Raw genomic sequence first — 22,612 nt, 5'->3', positions numbered from 1 at the left:
CAATAATACTAAAAAAATTACGTATCACGAATTTTGTTATCATGTGATTATGCAAAAAAATACACTTACAAATTTAATTATTTATTAAAGCAAATACTTCAATCTATATAAAATATAGATTGCTAAATTAGTTTTTATTATAATTATTGTCATAGAATTGAATTTATTATGATACAATTCTTTGTTATAAGAGTTAATTATAAAATAAAAACATATATATTATTTTTAATTATATAAAAAATTATAAACAAAAAATTTATAATATTAGTTTTTAACATCCGATATTTAAAATGTATTTTTTAAAAATATTATTTAAGAACTTCTGAAAATTCATCCAAACCAATCCAATGAGGATCTGGGAATTAACTTTGTTTAATAGGTAGATTAATTTTTATAATATTAATTTGATAAAGTATTTCAAAAATTAATAAAAAAATCTTATATTCTAAAAGAAAATAGAAGTTTCAATTAAAAGCAAATGAAAATGGTTCTTCAATCAGAGAATTTACCCTAACGAGGTTCTCCAGCCCCTCCTCAGCCGCGTTCCTCCTCATCTCGAAGCCACCGCCGAGCAGCCCCGCAGGTCCGCCGCCTGGTCTCTCTCACTTTCACGAATCCGCTGATCAGGATCGCCGGTCCGTTGCGTTGTCTGTCTCTCGCTTTTACATAGCCGCCGCCTCCGCCGCCGTAGGCAAGCCGGTCCGTCCCCCTTTCCAGTTGTTGTGCTCTTTCCTTGTTTTTCATCAAAGGTTGTTATTCCATCCATCTTATATATTATTGTTTTTATTCTATACTAATTGATTCTTATGATGTTAGTATTAAGATTGATTGTGCTGTTTTTGTTCTTCCCTCTTTTATGTGGGGGAATTTCATCAAACATGTTCTGTGCACTATGCGTTGCAAAAATATGCTTGTGGTTATCTTGGTTTTGTGATTGCATTACACAGTTATTTATTTCCTTGCTTTCCGGAACTAGAGTTTGTTGATTAGAGTAAGAGAAGTTATGCGGAGAATTTTCACTCTCCACTGCAATTGAACTTTGCTTCTGAAATGCCTATGGCTCTTTGTATCTAGAAGTGTGACTAGAAAATACTGATGTTATAGTAATTCTCATCATGTGTAGGAACTTAGAAGTGTTAGATTAGACTAGGAAATTGTAAATATAAATTGTTGTCTTGCCTTTACTTTGTTTCTTCTTGTTGACTAGGAAATTTTAATGCCTCATAATTCTTGTATCATATTACATGTGGTGTTTCTCATGTTAAGTCTACAATACTTAGCAAATTAGAGTCATCTTTATTCAAGTCTTTAAATCCAAATTGAGGATTCTTTGGGTTGACTTAAGCTAGAGCCATAGTTCGAATAACCTTGATTTGTCTTAAATAACAAGGAAATAAATACTTAGTTGATTACAGTCATCCTTATTCAAGTATTTGTTCTTATACTATGTAAATATCAAGCAACACAATGTTATATTACCTTGCTACATGTTCTGTGCACTAAGCAATATGAAAGCTGCTTAGCTATCCTTATTGTTGTCCCTAGTCAGAAGAAAGGAACTAGAATTTTTACAAGGAAAAGAGGGAGAAAACAATCAAGTTACCCTTGTTGTGGATTGATCTACAATCAAGTAAGTGATTATGATGTTGAATTTGCTAACTGAGAAGTTAGGACTAGCAACTTCTTCACATTTGCAAAATGATGTAGGTGATGGAAGTGAATCAAGTGACCTGATTATTGTACTGATGAAAGTGCTGACGAAGATGACGACGACGAGGTTGAGTATGAAGATTCTGATGATTAGTAAATATGTCGTATTTGGATATTATATAGTTCATTTTTCTTTGGACAGTATATTGTCTATCTTAGTATAATGTCAATTGAGCTAGTTGATGTTTCAGGCTTGATAATTATTAGACTTACCTATGTTAGTTTTAATATTGTTTTACTCATCTATTTACTTGAATGTTGATTGTTGATGCCTATTTTTATATTTTAGTAGTTGTATATAGATTTATCAAATTAATCATAATGAATAAGGAGGAAGTTATCTACAAATTAATTTGTTGATAATTTTACTTGCGGATTTTGTTATTGATATTACCTACAAATAAAATTTTTATCAATTTTTCATTTAATCCTTAGCTGCGGATTTTGTTGCGAATTTAGTTTTGAATTTTATTTGCGAATGTATTACCTGCGGATTTACTTGCAAATCTTAAATATGAAATAGTATTTTTGTGGGTTTACTTGTGAATTTTGCTGCCGATTAGTTATTTGCAAAATTTGCTGCAAAAGTTAGCTGCAATTTTTGGAGTATGTTGCAAAAATTAGCTGAGAATTTCGCTATGAATGTATTACTTGTGGAATTTGTTGCCATCTGTACCTGCTGATTTTGTTGTTAATTTAGTATGTGCGAAAAAAATTCGCAACTAAATTTGCAAAAAAATTCGACAAAATTGTCTGATTTTTCATGAAATTATTTGCGGATTTCACAGGTTTTTCACGACAAAATTCACAGTTAAATTGCCCGTGAATTTGAAAATCCGCAACAACAGTTATCCACGAACTCATATGCTGCGGATTTAAATTCGCAGCAAAAAGTGCAGAAAACAAAATTACAAATTTTGACCGAAATTTACAGCAAAATCCGCACTTAATCTGCTATTTTTTAATAGTATACGAAGATTTTTAGTGATTGAATCATATTAGGTAATTCTACTTTCTACATTCAAGTGATCGGGATTTCATATGGTTTATGTTAAAAAAGAAATTATTCTGGTATCCAAACTTTTTGTTCAGTAGCAATAAACAACAGAAAACATTCAATTTCAAATAGGATAGGTGATTTTATGGAAAATAGATTTGTGGGTTAAATAGTTGGTCTATTTTCTTTAATTATAAATGGGGACTATAATCTGTTACATGGTTGTGATGATCTCTTGCTGCAGTTTCAACTGCAGGTTTGCTGCTTGAGAAAGTTTCAAAGATTCAAAGGTTCAGATAAATGTTATATATATCTGAAACTTCTTTAACGATGCCAGGCTTTCCTGTTGCAACTTGCGAAACATCGTATGTCCTCTTATGACCATTCTTTGATGTTCTCTTGGTAGTTTCCTGTTCTAGAGAAACAAATGCAGGTGTCTTTTCAGAAAAGTGGTGCAGCATAGTCAGTGTTTATATCTGTTTGCCTGTGCAGATATTCCAGAAACACAAATCAAATAAGCTATCCAGATGCTCATGGGCATTTATCTGCTGAAGAGGAGCTTGCTGCAGAAGAGAGTTTTGCAGTTTATTGCAAGCCCGTAGAATTCTACAACATTCTTCGGCGACGTGCTTTACGGAATGTACTCCATCTGATTGGTTAAAATTATCTGCCATTGTTAATTATATCAATGTGATTATTTATAAATTTTTCTTTGGATATGTTGCATGAACATAGTGGATTTTATTCTAGGTAGCATTATTGTTTCCCTTCCTGATGTCTTAGAAGGATTTCTTGCAGTTTCTGTTTACTTGCCTAGTTGCCTTGTCACTTGCTTACCTCAGACTTGGTTATTTCATTCTCTTGTTAATATTTCTTCTTATTTTTTGCGAAAAAGAAAAAAATTGAAAAAATTATCCTGTTTGGTTCCTCATGTTATGCTGATTTCTGGTCCTTAAAGATAATGACTTTGCATGTTTTATTCTAACAATATGCTTTTCTATTGTGTAGCCTACATTTCTTCAGAGATGTTTGGAGTATAAGATAAAGGCTAGGCAAAAGAAGAGGTAAGAACTATCATACATAGTCTTCATTCTCCTATTTACATCCTTCTTTTTCAATTTATGCGATGTGATTTTATGCCATATGCCTACAGGGTGGATGTGGTACATTGAGTTTAGACAGAAACTTTTGTGAAGTCTAGGAGTCATTTAGTGGTTTTGGGTTGCTATAAATTTGATCATTTGTTTTGATTTAATAAGAACCGATGGATATTCATGTTTGTGAGTCTGATCACCATTCAGCCACAAATCAACATCAGAGCATAACCTTCTTGTTGTCCAATCTATACAAAGACCTAAAAGTCAGTGTTGGTATAGCTCCAAAGGTCTCAGTAAAATGGGATGAGGATTTTCCAACTGTGTCTGAGTAGTTCTTGCAGACATATGACATGCTTTCTCAAATAGCAACTAGTAATCTTTTCTAGCATGGGATTCTATGCAAAGATAAATGAGATGTACATTATGTAAACCTTGTGATCCCATTTTTAATCTTCATATTCGGCTATGGATATGTACCTGTTTATACATCTGGTTGAATTTTATGTAGTTTGTAATGATTTCATTTAAGCCATAATTTTTGTCTGGTTTTGCCTAATTTTCTTTCATTGTACCTAGGTAAAGTATCTTATTTGTGATACTGATGAATTACATTTCAATATTAGGATACAATTGACAGCTTTGCTGAGCGATACAGATGAAACTCAAGTTTCGTTTCCCTTGTATATTTGTCTAGCAAGGCTGGCTTCTAAGGATGAGGATGCCGAGGTAGGAATTCTGTATGTTATTCTGAGCTAATAAATATTACTCACACTATTTAGTTTCTTAGTTCATATACTTTATCTAATAAATGTTTCTGCTTCATCGTGTTTTAACTACAAAAACAAAGAGGTATTCTGCTGAATATCGCATTGGTCGGGTTTTCATCCTTCGAGATCCTTCTGAAGTTGATGGTGATACTGGTGATACTCACCTCAAAGCAAACTTTTTGCTCCCCGACATTCATAGGCTAGCTCTGACAGCTAAATCTGGGTCACTTGTTCTGTTGTTTTTCACAGCTGGTATGCATGTGCTTGTCTAATCACACACATAATATGCACGTGCACACAGTCACACACACACACACATGCACACATGAAGTACAATATAATTCTTGCTAATTTTTGTTTCACTTGCAGTGGAGGACCCAAATTCCTCATCTGGGGTCAATGCAAGCCTGATGCCTTTGGATCCAAGTTCATCTGAATGTGAGATATGCTTTTATTGCTTACAGATGAAATGTGAAATTTAGTTGTGAAGGACCATATTGATATTACCTTACTGCCAGTTGAGCCACATGTACACACAACACGTGCACACACACAGTGACACACTTCAAACCCCATTGCATAATAACCTATTCAATCAAGTGCTTAAAAATTTAGTTTGAGGCTTGATGTGTGAGAGATGATAAACAACCCATATATGTTGCACTTAATAGCATAAGCTTTTAGTTTGGTTCTTGACAAGAATAATATCCTAATACTCAAATGACATGATTTGTAACTAATGGTTTATTAAAGATCATAAGATTGAATAGATCATTTTACAAATTCTCTTACAGGTATGTTGAGGGGCTGTTCACCTTTGCTATATTGATTATTTAATTATGTATTTTGTTTCTTGTTAACGAGGATCCTTATCCTCTTAACTCTTATGTAATTATATTCTCCTTGTTGTAGTGATTTTGTTTTAGAAAAGAAGTCCAATGTTTCAAGGTGTAGTAACAGTTTACACCTCCTCTACCCCCCCCCCCTTCTTCCTCAAAAAAAAAAAAAAAATTGTGTTGATTTTAATGAAATGGGTAATTTGTGAACTTAATCACTCCAGTGCTAGAATTCATCTTTTCTTTTCATTTTATTCTGTGCTTGATAGCAAGAGATGGACAGTACTGCTTATGTGGGAAAGTATCTCTGGAAAAAATTTTTCAGTCATGGGATGAATCTCCAAATTTAAGACTGGGACTTCAAGCTGAGGCTGTGTCAACTGTTGATCTGCATCCTTGTTTTCTAAAGGTATGTGGTGCTAAGAGTTAATATTGTCTTTATTGTTCTTTCTTTGTGCTGATTATTAAAGCATATGCTATTCTGACTGTACTATTTTATGTTAGCAATTTCAAACCTTTTTATCCATTCCAACTAAGATAGATGTGCCATATTACAATTTTTTTAATGCTGCAGTATGGTGTTCGATATAAGGAACAGAGCATCTCAGTTCAAGTATCAAATAATTTTGAGAATGGGTTTCTAAAGAGTACATCAAAGCAATTGCAAATCAAAATGTATGCCCAACAATGTGGGGCTAAGGAGAAATCTTCCCATTATACAAATGTAACTGCACTAGCATCGGCATCATTATCTCGTATCATCCGGTAATTACCATTTTCTCATAAGATTCTTTTGCATGAATAATTGGGGCGGTTTGCAAGTGCTAGTTCTTTGCTATTTATTTATTTTAACTTTTTGTTGCACTATCTAGTTCATTTTTCCGTTGATTTACCCTGCTGAACGCGAAGCAGATATTTGAATTGGTAACTATGAGTAGTGTAGTTTCCAAACCAATCTTATAAATTTACATGTATTTTCTTCTTATTTGGTTGGAACTGTCTTGTACTTTATATTAAATAAATTGGTCTTCATTCTAACTTCCTCCCAACTTATATGATTCAGGTTGAAGGAGGGCAATGTGAAATTTAATTACAGGTATTAGATTTTAACTTCTTTATGATACGATCTCAGGTTCTTCTATGGGGATTATGCTAATGGTCTTTTAATGGGGCAAATACACAGTGGTACTGAAGATCGCATTTATTCTTATGTTTTCTGCATCTCTTTTGCATTTCATGTTATTTGCTTTTAGAAGAAATGCTGAAATGTTGCTACTGATTGTTCTTCCGTTTTATAAAATTATATTACAGGTATTACTATGATAAATTGCAAAGAACGGAAGGTAATGAATGTTGGTTTCATGGTCTTTTTTTTTTGGGTAATAATCAATGTAGTTTGATCCATGTAGCTGATTACATATTTATCGTTGTGTAGTATAGCTGTTTGTGGGTTCTATTTAAGATGCATAGCTAACTGTGGGATATATAGATATCTTAAAAGAAAATGATTTTATTCTTGATTAATACAGTGATTTTTGGATTTAATCTCTACAAAGTTTTTGGTTTAGTTTCAATCCACATATTTTTCAAATGTTGTGTTTTGATACCTATTCTGTTAGCCTAGTTGTCGAGTGGTAATATTTATAAGCAGCAAAAGTAAATTGTTAATATTTTAATCACCAAACAAAAGTTATGAAATACTTACAGGGACCAAAATTTAGCACAACAGTGTTTGAAACCAAACATGTTAAAATAATTTGGATCAAAATCAATCTAAAAGTTTTCAAGAGATTGAAACTGAAATTGACCATATTTTTTGCAACCAAAAACATATTTAAGCTTAGATTCTTATTTTACATTGATATCTGTTTCCTTGTTAATGTCAAAGCATGCTGGCAATCTGATTATCTAATAACAAAGTTTTAATTGCAGTCACTGAAGATTTCTCCTGTCCGTTATGTTTGGTTAGATGTGCAAGCTACAAGGTTAGACTGCTTTTGAGTTTTGACTGATAATTTAAACATTTAATTTTTAATGTGATAATTATAAAATTATTTTTTAATGTTTCTGACATGTTCTGTTTGTAGGGCATAAAATATCACTTGCTCGCATCTCATGATCTTCTCAACTATGAATTTTCGGTCAGTCTTCTTCAGATCTCTGGCAAGCTTACATTCTTTGAGCTGTATTAAACTGTTAGTTTCAATTATAAATCATTTTGCAGGCATGGGAGGACTGTCCGACGATAAACGTGTCTGTGAAAACTGATAACTGGAAATCTGAGGTTAGAACAGTTTGACGTCAATTTGTTTTTAAATTTAAGTTTGTATGGTTTTATTATATTCCTTCTTACAATAGAACTGAATATAATGTGCAATGCCTCTTTAGTGTTCAGATCCAGCCTGCCTGGCCCAAAACTTATTTTGTAAAGTTCGGATTTGCAATCTTCAACCAGTGTAATTTTCGGGTTGGGTTCAGCTTGAAACACCCCCCCCCCCCCGGGGAAGTTATATATTTATATTTGAAGTATACCTTTTAGTAAAATTTATGATAAATTGTTTACTTTTATACTTCAACTAATATTTTTTTATATTACATGTTTTTTTTTTAATTAAAGCATGTATTTTATAAGTATTGTATAATATCTATTGGATTTCATCTCTTAACTTCTAGGATTTTATTACTTTGCTATGTATAATGTCCAAAATTATAAATGTTGATAATTTTGTCCTTTAGAGAAGATGAGGTTCCTAGAAACATGGAAGTAAGCATGACAAAACTGTGTGAACTTTTAGTATGAATTCATTTGAAAATGATTTGTTCACTTTAATAACTTACTAATTAATTTCCCTCCAGATTTTTGCAAATATTGTTGATCCCAAGTTGTACACTATTAACTTTTGGTAAGCTATTCTCATTTCTGCATTGTTTTGAGATTTGCTTGGCTGCATATACTTTCATATAGATGCATTTTGTTTCGTAAACTGGTAATCTAAAACCTATTTTAGTGCCAAACCACTTAAGCGAATACAGCCAGCGGATGAACCTTCTGAAAAAGCAAAGGCTGCGGATCCACTTGTCTTAGAATCCGAAATCCCAACTGGAGAGGGTGATCTTTTGGAGAAAGCTGATGGTATGTATGGCAACTATTTCAAGTATTTTACTAAGTGGTGCAACTAATTTTAATTAGCCAAGAAAAATGACAGTTAATTCAACATTTTCTATAATTCAAAGATGGTTGTTACATAAGTCAAAGTGATGAGAACCACTTTTTGCATTGAATTATCAACAACAGCAGCAACAACAATAGCGAAGGCTTGTCCCACTAGGTGGGGTCGGCTACATGAATCAAACGGTGTCATTGAGCTCTATCGTGTATAATGTTTATAGAGAGACCGTTTACATGTAGATCTCGTTTGACCACCTCATGAATGGTCTTCCTAGGTCTTCCTCTACCTTTCACCTTTTATCCATCTTCCATCTCATCCACCCTCCTGACTGGGTGTTTTGTCGGTCTTCTTCTCACATGTTCAAACCATCTGAAACGCGATTCCATCATCTTTTCCACAATAGGTGCTACTCCAACTCTCTCTCTTATATCTTCGTTCCTTATTCTATCAAATTGCGTATAACCACTCATTCATCTCAACATCTTTATCTCTGCCACACTCAACTTACGTTCGTGTTTTCCTTTGACCGCCCAATACTCTGTACCATAAAGCATAGCCAGTCTGATAGTAGTGCGATAGAATTTACGTTTAAGTTTTAAAGGCACTTTTTTGTTACATATAAAACCAGACGTACTCTGTCATTTTGACCAACCTGCTTGGATCTTATGATTTACATCCTGTTCAATCTCTCCATTATCCTGTATGATGCACCCAAGATATTTAAAATTTTTAACTATTGAATTATCAACAACAATGCAAAATCATCCTGGCAGAAAGTAGTATTTACCAAAACTTATATAAGGCGCTAATCTTATTTATCTGCACTAACTTTTCCACATGACAGCAGAAGTCCTCAGAATTAAAATACATGAAAATTTGGTCTTTGATAAATTAAAGGTAGAAATTAGGGGAATATATGGCTTGCATAGGATATTTGAGGACACTGCGGTATATCCTTTAATAGAATTTTTGCTTGTGTATGTATTCATTGCTGTTGTGAGATTCGCCTGGAAACCTCCTCCTACCTTATTGCTGCTTTCCTTGTCTTAAAAAAGGGAAAAGATGAAATGAAATACCACCAGAGGATGTCATCTCCCCTTTTTATGGCTCTGATTTGACATCCAAGCTGGTCCAGATGAGTGTGGGTGATGTAATTTTGTGCAATCTGGGGTAGCAAGTCTATAGGATCTCTATCCTGACATTCTTGAAAAACCCAATGGTCACATGTGCAATAAGCCAATAACTAGTCATAATTTATTTGATTCCAACTTAAAGTTTAAACCTCCCTTCTTTGTTTTTTCCCCTTTAGAAATGCTTGTTAACTTTCTGATATGGTCTTTCATATTTTTTTTGTTGAATATGACTTCTTGGTCCAAATATTTGTGGGATATTTGGTGATAAAAAGGGGAAAGAGTAAATCTTATGGGATATTTGTGGTAGCATTAGTGTTATAGTGTGATGAATGTGCCATGAAATGCTAGACATTGCAGGGGTTTCAAACGCAATTGTACAATTGCATCATCAAGATTGTGTCCTGCCTGAACCACCGACATATGAGAATCCTGCAGTGTTACCAGATGCTACAACAGGGAAGTCAACAATTCAGCGTTATAATATTGACCCGCAAATGTATGTCCTTTGGGATATGAAAATACATAAATGAAATCTTGCATTTTAGGATATTGTTAGATGCATAATTTTATTACAAAATCATTTGGCCCTACATTGAAATTACAATCCTTATGTTATTGAAAATGTTCCTCTTGTACATTCAATTTTACTTTGACTTAATATTTTAGTGACATGAGTAAGATGTAAAGCTTCTGATAAATTGGCAATGCCTTTAATGCCAATAAAGGTGTCTCGCTCAACTTGAGCACTAGCTTGCTTTATTAATTGATTTATACAACTAATGTATTGCAGCAACTTGTCAATATGATGTTTGGAATCTAGTTGTAAGTGGATTTTGTTTATTTATTTGGGTTTTGTTTATCTTTCATTTGTCTGTTAATTGTAATTTTTTATGCATGAACTTCATTTGCCACTTTATTTCTAAGTTCAGAATTTACTGTCTTAATATCTTTCGTTAAATTCAGGGACCAAAATCTGTGTTTTTTATTTAAATGACAAATGTATTACTATCAGAAGTTTTCAGGGATTGAGCTGTAGTTTTTCTCAATATTTACTAAGAGGGAATAGAACTGTTCTGCCTATGATACTTGGACTGGTATATATAGGAAGTGTGGGAACAAGTTGTCATATATCACTCTCTACATGCGATTATAATTTTTTCCCTGTAAATTACTTGATGTACACAGTTCTGACATTGTTCTTTGAAAACATTTCAGCCTTTCCCAGTTAAGCAAGAGAAAATTCTATCACTCTCACAAATACCAGGTAATAAGTGATTGACATTTATTAGTTTACTGTTCTGCACTTCAATTTCCTTCACATGTCACACATATAAAGCATCTTGAAAAACCATGAGCCAAGTACGATGAGAGGCCTATATAGAGTGCTCTGTGTATCCGCTGTGGAAATTCTTCTATTTGTTTGCAATTGGTTGGATAATAAATGTGATTTTAGACCATGGATTCCTTAATATTGGAGATTTGAATAGAAAATTTTCCCAAAAACATTTTTTTACTTGATATGTTTATCAAAATGAAAAGTTCTTAATAGATACGCTGGGAAGTCTCAGGTAGGCATATAGAACTAGGAATAGCAATAACCACCTCCTCCTAGCTGGGATGACAGCTATACCAGCTTTAACTAACTAAACACCAAAAGGTCCAAACTACCCTTAGAGTAGCTTCCTCCACAAGATAGGATTTGCTTGTATAGTTGTATATAAATGAGAAGTTCCTCAATTGAGAACTTCAGAATCATCCGACATATTTCAGAGAAATGTTTCCTCTCTCTCTCTCTCTCTCTCTCTCTCTCTCTCTCTCTCTCTCTCTCAAAAAAGAAAATCAAAATGTGTAATTACATGCCCTTTAATGCTTATTTATGTCTCACAAATAGTTTCTCATTTTCATTTATTTTTTATCCTTTTCCTTCAAGCCAATGGAACTTGAAGAAGTTCTATCCGAAGAAGATAGTGAGGATGAAGTTGATGATGAAGTAGCAAGTTTTGAAGATCGAAGGGTATGCATGATTATATCTGTGATCCTTTGTTTTGAATTTGTAATTTCTTTTACCTTTTCCGAAAATGTAGCTCTTGTTGTACAAGAATGGTCTGTTAGAGCTTTGTGGATATAATTGGATGGCCCTGTGGCTAATTACTTAACCCATTAGAGTCTACTAATTACTCTATATACTTTTTTCTTAACAGATTGTTGTCTGGATTTACATCATCTGCGCCTAAATTAGATGGTTTAGACCTTGTTAGGAGAGCTTACCATTTGTGATTCTAATTTGATGGTTAAATTTCTGCTTGATCATTGTATAGGTTTAGGTTGAGGCTCGGGGGTGGAAATATGAAATCTATTGCACCTTTTAGTATTTCTTCATACTTTGATTATGTTTTGAGGATTCATTGAAACATTTTGATACCTTGCAGATGCTTGGTAATTTTGTGGATGTGACCGAAGCTGAGAAGAAATTCATGCATATGTGGAACTCATTTGTTCGAAAGCAACGGTAAGTTCTTTTCATTTTGACTCTATTTGCTCACCGTTAGTTGCGTCTTCCTTATTTTGTTTATGGCCATTTCACCTTCCAGATTTGTTTTAAAGGGAAAGGTGATAGACTTTTTCGTTTGAATGCAAACTTTCTAGCATCAGTTATTTTCTTCATTTGGCAGGGTGCTAGCTGATGGTCATATTCCATGGGCATGTGAGGCTTTTGTAAAAGTTCATGGCTTCGAGCTTCTAGAGTGCCCCATATTGCCTTGGTAACTAGCCTTTCCTTTTGCTTGTATCAGGGTGCTCTCATTTTATATTATAATAGCGTTTAGGGTTTAGGGCTTATCTTAGCAGAATCCGTAAAGAGTATTACTTGAAGAGACTAGGTTTGACTCCCAACCTCCCACAATAACCATTTTAGAATGATTTTTTACAAAATTTTGCGAGACAAATGTGAGATAGACCGAAATTCAAATCAAACTACCTCAATTCTCTCTCTCTCTCTCTCTCTCTCTCTCTCTCTCTCTCTATATATATATATATATATATATATATATATATTGAAAGGATCTGTTTTATATTGGAGTGAGAGACATAAATCTGGATTTCATGGAAGAGTAAATTGACACTTTCAATGCATTTATTTGATTTCTCATTTTTGATAGAATTGACGCGCTCTATTATTTGCTCTTTTAGCATCTTTATGACTCTAATCAAAATGTCATGCTTCATTATCATCATATTTTTTGGATGTTTCAAGATTTGCAAATAATAAAAAATTTGGTCATGTTGGCAGGTGTTGGAGACTGTTTTCTATCAAATTATGGAATCATGGTCTTCTTGATGCACGAACTATTAATTTGTGCAGCCTTATTCTTCAACAATATCAGAGGGAGAAACCAGCCCCAAATAGTTAAACACAATTCATCATCTTTTTAAATACAAAAGACAAGATGACGTATAGAAAAAAGGACCATTTTTTTCTTCACAAAACAAATTGCTGTCACCAAATGGGGGGAATTTTTATTCGTTTCAATTTTATACCCTTTTGTATGGTTATACTCATTACCGGGATTTGTACCATAAATTTGTATAGGGATAAAAGTTCCATCCCTTGTTACATTTTTCTGGGGAATGTAGCCGAAGAAATTATTCAGCCACATTGAGTATTATATTCCTGATTTGTTTATGCCTTCAAAACTATTTTGTTTCGGAAAGTTTGTTTCATGTGAAAGTCTTGATTTTTATCATTAATTTGATGCGTTTTCGTTTCATACTTAATCTCACTTTCTTGATCAACAGTGAACATTAACACATAACGAGAACACATGATGTCTTCATGAGAGAATCTATTGTTATATAATCATGTTCTTCGGAGCCAATGTTACCTAAGTTTTGGACTTGGGTAATCTAGTTTCCTTTGGTGTTATACATTTCTTAGTTTTAAAAAAATATTGTAAAATAAAAATCTGCCAAAATTTAAATATGGTTAAATATAGTCTAGAAGTTAATGAAAATTTCATACAAACCGTCGGGGAAAAAATTGAAAATATCGTATATATCTTTTACTTGGATATTAATTATGAATAATTAAAAAAAAATTTTTCTAGTGTTGTAGGAATAGAATTTGTCACCTTTGAACATGTAACAATTTCATATAAATAATAATAAAAAAAACTAATCTCCGTTGAATTATTAAATTTTATCCGTGAATCTAAAAAAAAATAGTATACTTGTTAAACTTAATGACGTCTACAATATGGGTTAACCATAAGTGGTGGTCTCGTTGATTTTTAGTTTAGGTTTGACTAAAATGAAAAGGGAAATATTATAATGCATCATATAATGCATCATATATAGCTATATCCTATTTTATTTATCATTATATGGACTATGGTGATTGCAGATTTTACGGTTCTTGAGAAATTGTCAAATGGAGAATTGAGTTAAGACTAACTTTTAAACTCATAACAAATTCTGTTATTTCTGAGATTGTAGGAATTTCTTTTGTTAAATCTTACAAATTTAAACTAGCAAGAAGATCTTCAACTCAGAAAATGTCGAAAGCATACCTCAAGCTTAAAAGGCTAAAAAATCTGAAATTTTTAAGATCAATGAATCCTATCCAAGTCTGAAGATCTATAAAAAGTAAATAACACTGAAAAAATAAATAAATAATTACTTTTTTAGATAACTGTTCTTAAAGAAGAATATTCGAGTCTGATAAACATAAATGAAATTATAAAAAGAGAATCATATGTTTCTGAGCTTTAAAAAATAAAAACTCTTGAAATAGAAACTTAGAAGATAGATTTTGCAATCTCAAAAGCCATCCTATAAAGACAGCACAATGGAAAGAAACAAAAAATATCCGAGATCATAAATGGCTCTAAAATTCTGGATTTGATATTTGGTGGTCAAAGATCATATATTCTTATATTTGGTCTTAGCTAGGTGGAAATTAAAAAAAAAATACTACACATTTAAATCTTTTTATGAATCAAGTACAACTAAATTAAATAATAAGATTTAGAATAATGCTAATCATAACTGATTTTTATTATGTTAAACAAATTTAATTGAACTTGTTGTGACGAGGATGCTATAGATAAGAATGGATGTCCATTAATGAGCAATTCAATTTCCTATGTTGAGAGGAGCAAATCTTTATGTTGAAGGAAATTAATGAGGTTTGAAAAAGTAAATTTTATTTGCCTATAAAAATATGTACGGGGCAAATGAAATATATACAAGTAAGCAATAAAACAATATTCTCTCTCATACTATTCTCTCTCTTATATACTTTATTATAATAATTAATTATATCTACTATATTGATATAGTAATTCTAGTGAATATTACTACTTGAGCTATCTAATTATATTTTCATATTTTATATTTGTTACTTCTTCCTTATTTATTTAGTTATTTTACAACACGTTATTAGCATGAGACTCTGATCAAATTTTTTTTAGGAAGATTCAGGTAACAAATTTTCATTATGTCGAAACTCTCTCATTTTGAATTCAATGCTCTTCATATATCTGGAAACAATTATTTATCATGGATATTAGATCCTGAAATCCATCTTGATTCAATGGATCTTGGAGATACCATTAAGGCTGAAAATAATGCATCGCAGAAGGATAAAGCTAAGGCCATGATTTTCCTTCGTCGTCATCTTGACGAAGGATTGAAAAATGAATATCTCACATTAAAAGATCATGCAGATCTGTGGAAAGACCTTGAAGAAATGTACAATCATCAAAAGACGGTGATACTTCCTCAAGCCCGATATGTTAGAGAAAACTTTCTCGACCTTCCATGCTTCGAATGTGCTCCTGTAGCAGCAGTATCGAGAAAAAGGATTTAAAAATTTTTTTTGAGCTAATTTCTTACTTTCTTGTTGCTAAACGCAACAATGAGTTGCTCTTAAGAAATCATGAAGCGCGCCCAGCTGGCGCCGCCCCATTTCCTGAAGCAAATGTGGCAAATCATAACCACAGAAGAGGTAAATGGCAAGATTTTGGTAATAAAAAAAAATTATGGAAGGAAGAAGAATTATATTCACAAGAAAGGATCTCACCAGAAGTGGGATAAAGAAAGAAACAACGGGCAAAGTAAATCAATTGAGGATAAATGCTTCTGTTGTGGTGGAAAGGGTCATTGGTCACGTACCTGTCGTACCCCAAGGCACCTAGTTGATCTTTATCAAGCATCCTTGAAAAAGGATGACAAAGGAAAGGAAACAAATTTTGTTTCAAATGATGAAAATTCCACCATTCATTATTATGTATCTAATTTCTTTAAGGATTCGGAAGGAAATATTGGCTATTTGATCAATGATGGAATAGTTTGATATGTGTATGTGTTTGTTAAATATTCATGTGAATAATTTTACTGTGCATGTACTTCTACTCATTTTATTATTATTATCATTTATTTTTGAAGAAAAATGGCAAGGACATATTCTGAAGATATTTGCCTTGCAGATAATCCAAGTTCGCACACTATTCTTAAAAGTGATATATATTTTACCCATCTTGTGCCAAAAGAAGAGTATGTTAATACTATTATTGGCTCGGACAATGTGATAGAAGGTTCCGGAAGAGCTATAATTTTGTTTCCTAGAGGAACAAAATTCATAATAAATAATGCACTATTGTCTACCAAGTCTCGAAGAAACTTATTGAGCTTTAAAGATATTCGGCGAAATGGATATCATATTGAGACTATGAATGAGGAAAATCATGAGTACTTATGTATCACAACTCATGATTCAAATAAGAAAGTTATATTAGAAAAATTACCTTCACTTTCATCTGGGTTATATTATACTAAAATTAGTGCAATTGAATCACATGCCACTGTAAACCAGAAGTTTACTAGCCCAAATGAATTCATAACTTGGCATGACCGATTGGGTCATCCGGGAACAACCATGATGAGGAGAATTATTGAAAACTCTCATGGACATTCACTAAAGAACCAGAAGATTCTTAAAACTAGTGAATTTTGTTGTGCTGCATGTTCTCAAGGAAAGTTAATTTTAAGGCCATCACCAGTAAAGATTGGATTTGAGTCCCCTGAATTCCAAGAAAGGATTCAAGGTGATATATGTGGACCTATTCATCCACCATGTGGATCTTTTAGATATTTTATGGTTTTGATAGACGCATCTTCGAGATGGTCACATGTGTGCTTATTGTCTTCTCGCAACCTGGCGTTTGCAAGATTACTGGCTCAAATTATTCGATTAAAAGCACAATTTTCAGAAAATCCAATCAAAGCAATTCGTCTTGATAATGCTGGTGAATTTACTTTCCAAGCATTTGATGCTTATTGTATAGCTAATGGAATAAGTGTTGAACATCCAGTAGCTTATGTTCACACACAAAATGGGTTAGCAGAATCACTTATTAAACGCCTCCAATTGATTGCTAGACCCTTACTTTTGAGAACAAATCTTCCAACCTCAGTTTGGGGACATGCTATTTTACATGCTGCAGCACTTATTCGTTTGAGGCCAACGAGTTACCATCGGTTCTCTCCTATGCAATTAGCTTTTGGCCAGCAGCCAAATGTTTCTCATTTAAGAATATTTGGGTGTGCGATATATGTTCCCATTGCACCACCTAATCGCACCAAAATGGGACCCCAAAGAAAATTGGGGATATATGTTGGATATGATTCTCCCTCTATAGTGAGGTATCTTGAGATACAAACTGGTAGCTGTGGCAAAACGGGTCGAACCCGCCGGGTCAAACCGCCAAAAAAGGCGAGTCGGGCCGAGATTTTGAACCCGCCAAATTTTAAAAAACTGCCTAAACTGCACCGCCAAACCCGCGGGGCGGGCTGACATCTTATTTTTTTAAGGGCATTTTTTTAATTTTACATATCATATAAATAAAATTTTTTTACTTTTCCTTCCCACAATCAAGTGATCAACACAGCCGGCCCTAATTTGATTTCCCATTTTCCCTTCCCAGCTTCCCTGACCCTGACTCCTTGAGAGAATGAGAGTTGAGAGTGAGACCCTGACCCTGAGTCGGTGACTTCCTTCAGCAGCTCATTGTCGTCGCCCGTCCCCCGTCGGTCTCCCAGTCGCTGGTTGCTGCCTCACCGAATCGCACTTCCGGCGGCGCTGTTTGGTCTTGCCTCTACTCATCTCTCCTCCTTTGCAGCTCATCGCCGTCGGTCTCCCAGTCGCTGCTCGCCGGTCCCTGTCTCATACGATTCTGGCCAGTCCTCACCGAATCGCACTCCCGGCGGCGCTGTTTGGTCTCGCCAGTCCTCTGCTCATCTCTCTTCTCTCCTCCTTTGCCTCTCGGGTCTCGACGGTTCTGTGTCCGACCTCCGGCGGATTCCCTGCGCGCTCCTCTCTCCTCCTCTGCTTCTTGGCGGCTGTGTTTCAGACTCAGTAAGTGAAGTTATTCATTTTCTTTTTTTTTAAATAAAGAACTGTGATTACAGTTTAGTGAGTTTACCTATTTATTGTTTTTGTTATGGCTATATCGTATAATCATATATTCATGTGTTTGTGGTTGACTGGTTCTGGACATATTGTTTCATGCTTATCAAATTTTTTGTGAATTTGTTTAGGAAACTTGTTTTACTGGACACTGGACAGATTCTTTCATGCTTTTGTGGACAGCTTCTTTTTCCTATTTTTAAAATGCTAACTAACTTCTAATTTATGAATGAATTCAAACATCGAAACTAGTTTGGTGGCTTGGTAGCTTGATTGAATATGCTATTGACTGTTTATTCTTAATTTCTTATTTATGTTGATATGCATTCTGTATTTCTGTTTTAATTCGTTGCTTTAATGATTTTTGCCTTTTTGGGATGCTTGGTGTATTTGTTTTGAATTTTTGATGCAACATTATTGAAAATTATTGATGGTTCAGTTCCTCTGCTTAGCTTCTTTCATACTTGTTCTGATGTATTTGTGTTATTTAGGTTGAGTTGTTGATTTTGCTATGGATAACCCTTTCTCTATGGAAGTTGATAGTGGGAATGTAACACAAAATCCTGAAAATATGGAAACATCTGAAACGACAGAAGATATTAAAAAGAAAAAGACGAAGGCAACAACATCTGATGTGTGGAGATATTTCACAAAGCTTGGACCTGGTGATGATGGTATAGCTCGTGCTCAATGTGATGGATGCAAACAGAAGTTCAAGGCTGGTGGTAAACAATATGGGACATCGTCACTTAAGCGTCATTTAGACAGGTGCATGAAAATAGACTTTGAGGATATTGGTCAAACTTTGATAGAAATGCAAAATAAAATGGGGGCTCTCAAGATAGATAATCATGTATCGCGTGAGATGTTTGCGGCCTTTGTGATTGATTGTGATGTTTCCTTCTCTATTGTTGATAATAAAAAATTTAGGAATTGGATAAAATACATCAGTCCAACTCTAGGCCTGATTACTAGAAATACTCTTAAGGAGGATGTGCTGAAAATTTACACAAGGAAAAAAGAAAAGCTTAAAAGTACTTTAGTAGCCATTCCCAATAGAATTTGTTTGACTTTTGATTTGTGGACATCCATCACTACAGAGGGTTATTTATGCTTAACTGCTCACTTTGTTGATTTAAATTGGAAATTGCAAAGTAAAATATTGAGTTTTTGTCATATGCCTCCTCCTCACATGGGATTTGAATTGTCTTCCAAGATTTTTGAGCTTTTAAATGAGTGGGAAATTGAAAAGAAGATTATGACTCTTACACTAGATAATGCATCTGCTAATGATACATGCCAAGATCATTTGAAAAGTACATTAAATATGCATGATTGGTTGTTGTGTGACGGGGAGTTCTTTCATATTCGTTGTTCTGCTCATATCTTGAATCTTATTGTACAAGATGGATTAAAAATTGCTCATGATGCATTGGATAAGATTAGGGAAAGTGTGAAATATGTAAGGGGATCGGAAAGTAGAATGATAAGGTTTAAAGAATGTGTTTCTGCGATTCCTGGTTTGAATTTTACAAGTGGGTTGCATTTAGATGTTACTACTCGATGGAATTCTACGTACATTATGCTCGAAAGTGCTATCAAGTATCGGAAGGCCTTTGAGTATTTAAAGGCAACTGATCATGCTTATAAGTATTTATATTTTGTTCTAAATTTGGGTATTCTTCTAATTGTAGGTGAAGGTGAAGATGTGAATCCTCAAGATGCTAGGCGAGGCGGTGTTTCAACTTCCAGATCAGATTCAAATTTTATTGATTTGGAAGTTGATAATTGATTTATGTGGATTGATTTAAGGATTTTTTTTGGGTGTCTTGTTAATTTATGAATTATGTTGTGTGTTTTGTTTTAATTATAGTAGGATTTATGTGTGGATTATGTGTTTGTTTTATTATTGTTATGCACTTAGCCACTTATGTTTGAGACTTTGATACTTATTATTTGTTATGTTATTTTCAATGAAAAGAGTTATAATGGTTAATTATAATTTTTTTATGAATTAATAATTAATTTAAGATATTACTTTATATGTTAAAAAATTAATTCAATAAAATAATTTTATTTAATTTTATTATAAAATAAAATAATTGTTAGTAGTTAGTAAGTTAGTACGTTAAATTGAAAAATATAGTTAATTTTTTTATATGGTTAAAAAATATTAAAAAAAAAAGAGGCGGGTTGGCGGGCCCTTTGGCGGGGCGGGGTAGCAAGTTGAGCCTATATTAGTTTGGCGGGGCGGGCTGGCCCGCCCCATATTTGGGCGGGCTTTGGCGGGGCGGGGTGGGCAAGCCCGCTTTGCCACCCCTACAAATTGGAGATGTATTTAAAGCCTGGTTTGCAGATTGTCATTTTGATGAATCAAAATTTCCAACATTAGGGGGAGAGAATAAGCTTCCTAAAAAGGAACTTAATTGGAATGCATCATCGTTGATGCATTTAGATCCTCGATCAGGGCAATGTGAACTAGAAGTTCAAAAGATTATACATTTGCAAAGAATAGCAAATGAATTGCCTGATGCATTTTCTGATACAAAGAGGATAACCAAATCTTATATACCAATGGAAAATGCTCCAATTCAAATTGATGTCCCAGTAGGACAAGTAGTCACTGAAGCAAATTTACGCCAGAAGCGTGGCAGGCCTGTCGGTTCCAAAGACAAAAATCCTCGAAAGCGAAAAGAGGTGAATACTATTCCTGTTGAAAAAGACATAGTAAAGACACCTGAAGTTGTCCAAAATTCTGATATAGTTTTAACGCAAGAAGACGTTCAGGTACCTGAAAATTGTGAAAATGACGGCATCTCGATAAATTATGTCTTTACATGAGAGAAATGGGACCGAATAGACAATTGTCAATGAAATATTTGCATATAATGTGGCATTAAATATCATGCATGAAAGTAAGGATCTTGAGCCAAGATCAGTCGAAGAATGTCGACAAATGAATGATTGGCCAAAATGGAAAGAAGCCATGAAGGCTGAGTTAGACTCACTTGCAAAACGTGAAGTCTTTGGACCTGTAGTCCGTACACCTGAAGATGTAAAACCTGTTGGATACCGATGGGTATTTGTGAGAAAATAAAATGAGAAAAATGAAGTTGTGCGCTATAAAGCCCGACTTGTGGCACAAAGTTTTTCACAAAGGCCCGGTATAGATTATGAAGAAACGTATTCCCCTGTAGTGGATACAATAACATTGCGTTATTTGGTTAGTTTATCTGCATATTATAAACTGCATATGCATTTAATGGATGTAGTAACAGCCTATTTGTATGACTCATTAGATGGTGATATCTATATGAAAGTCCCTGAAGGATTAAAGATATCTAAACCATCCAATGAATATTCGCAAGGGTTATACTCAGTCAAATTGCAAAGATCTTTATATGGTCTGAAGCAATCTGGACGAATGTGGTATAATCGTCTTACTAAGTATCTGGCCAAAAATGGATTCAAGAATGATGATATCTGTCCATGCGTTTTCATAAAGAAATCTGCATCTGGATTCATTATAATTGCTGTGTACATTGATGCTTTAAATATCATTGGAACTTCTGAAGATATTCCAACAATTATAAAAACTCTAAAAGAAGAGTTTGAGATGAAAGATCTCGGAAGAACTAAATTTTGTCTCGGCCTGCAGATCGAGCATATAAAAACTGGGATCTTTATTCATCAAACAACATACACAAATAAGATCTTGAAAAGATTTTATATGGATAAGTCACATCCTTTGAGTACCCCAATGATCGTAAGATCTTTGGATGTGAAAAAGGATCAATTCCATCCTAAGGAAGAGAATGAAGATATCCTTGGTCTTGAAGTACCATATCTTAATGCTATTGGCGCACTAATGTATCTTGCTAACAATACACGACCTGATATATCATTTGCTGTGAATTTACTAGCAAGATATAGTTCCTCTCCAACCAGAAGACATTGGAGTGGAATCAAACAGATCTTTCGATATCTTCATGGAACGGTTGACATGTGATTGTTTTATCCCTATGGATCCAAGTCACAATTAGTTGGCTATGCAGATGCTGGATATCTGTCTGATCCACACAAAGGGAGATCTCAAACAAGATACCTGTTCACGTATGGTAGTACACCTATATCATGGAGGTCCACGAAACATAGGATTGCTGCAACATCCTCTAATCATGCCGAAATACTAGTGATACATGAAGCTAGTCGCGAGTGATTTTTGGCTGAGGAGTTTAATCCAATATATTCTGTCATCATGTGGACTGATTGATCAGAAGATAGCTCCAACTGTCCTGTTTGAAGATAATACAGCATGTATTGCTCAACTTAAAGGCGGATATATCAAAGGTGATAGAACAAAGCATATTTCTCCCAAATTCTTCTTCACTCATGATCTTTAAAATCAAGGGACAATTGATGTCCAACAGATCTGCTC

General features: G+C 33.9%; 1 protein-coding gene across 11 annotated transcripts; it reads left to right on the top strand.

Moving 5' to 3' along the window:
- Positions 1-341: 341 nt before the first annotated feature.
- Positions 342-13,403, top strand: LOC112727003 (polycomb group protein EMBRYONIC FLOWER 2). Of its 11 annotated transcripts, none has more exons than XM_072208933.1 (24): positions 342-749; positions 1,546-1,630; positions 1,708-1,777; positions 2,964-3,072; positions 3,200-3,347; positions 3,716-3,771; positions 4,428-4,530; positions 4,652-4,823; positions 4,941-5,009; positions 5,677-5,816; positions 5,982-6,172; positions 6,471-6,503; positions 6,719-6,750; positions 7,340-7,392; positions 7,495-7,548; positions 7,632-7,691; positions 8,264-8,310; positions 8,416-8,540; positions 10,068-10,206; positions 10,926-10,974; positions 11,641-11,724; positions 12,140-12,219; positions 12,383-12,472; positions 13,000-13,403. In XM_072208933.1, the coding sequence occupies exons 4-24, from the start codon at positions 3,008-3,010 to the stop codon at positions 13,118-13,120; spliced, it is 1,911 nt and encodes a 636-aa protein (XP_072065034.1). In that variant the 5' UTR covers positions 342-749; positions 1,546-1,630; positions 1,708-1,777; positions 2,964-3,007; the 3' UTR covers positions 13,121-13,403. The 11 variants fall into 11 exon arrangements, with proteins under 11 accessions (XP_072065034.1, XP_025632382.1, XP_025632384.1 ...); XM_025776597.3 differs by having other exon boundaries at positions 10,059-10,206; XM_025776599.3 differs by having other exon boundaries at positions 2,952-3,072.
- Positions 13,404-22,612: the final 9,209 nt, after the last annotated feature.

Source organism: Arachis hypogaea, chromosome 12 (genome assembly GCF_003086295.3).
Source record: "Arachis hypogaea cultivar Tifrunner chromosome 12, arahy.Tifrunner.gnm2.J5K5, whole genome shotgun sequence".
Lineage (NCBI taxonomy): Eukaryota > Viridiplantae > Streptophyta > Magnoliopsida > Fabales > Fabaceae > Arachis > Arachis hypogaea.
This window is presented reverse-complemented; position numbering and strand designations above follow the sequence as displayed.

What these genes read in the sequence shown, in the direction of transcription:
- LOC112727003 (XM_025776597.3), top strand. Translation starts at nt 3,008, where the DNA reads ATGTTATATATATCTGAAACTTCTTTAACGATGCCAGGCTTTCCTGTT. An exon ending in TTCTCAACTATGAATTTTCG is followed by an intron (nt 7,549 to 7,631) that starts GTCAGTCTTCTT and finishes ATCATTTTGCAG; the next exon opens with GCATGGGAGGACTGTCCGAC. An exon ending in CAAGTTTTGAAGATCGAAGG is followed by an intron (nt 11,725 to 12,139) that starts GTATGCATGATT and finishes GATACCTTGCAG; the next exon opens with ATGCTTGGTAATTTTGTGGA.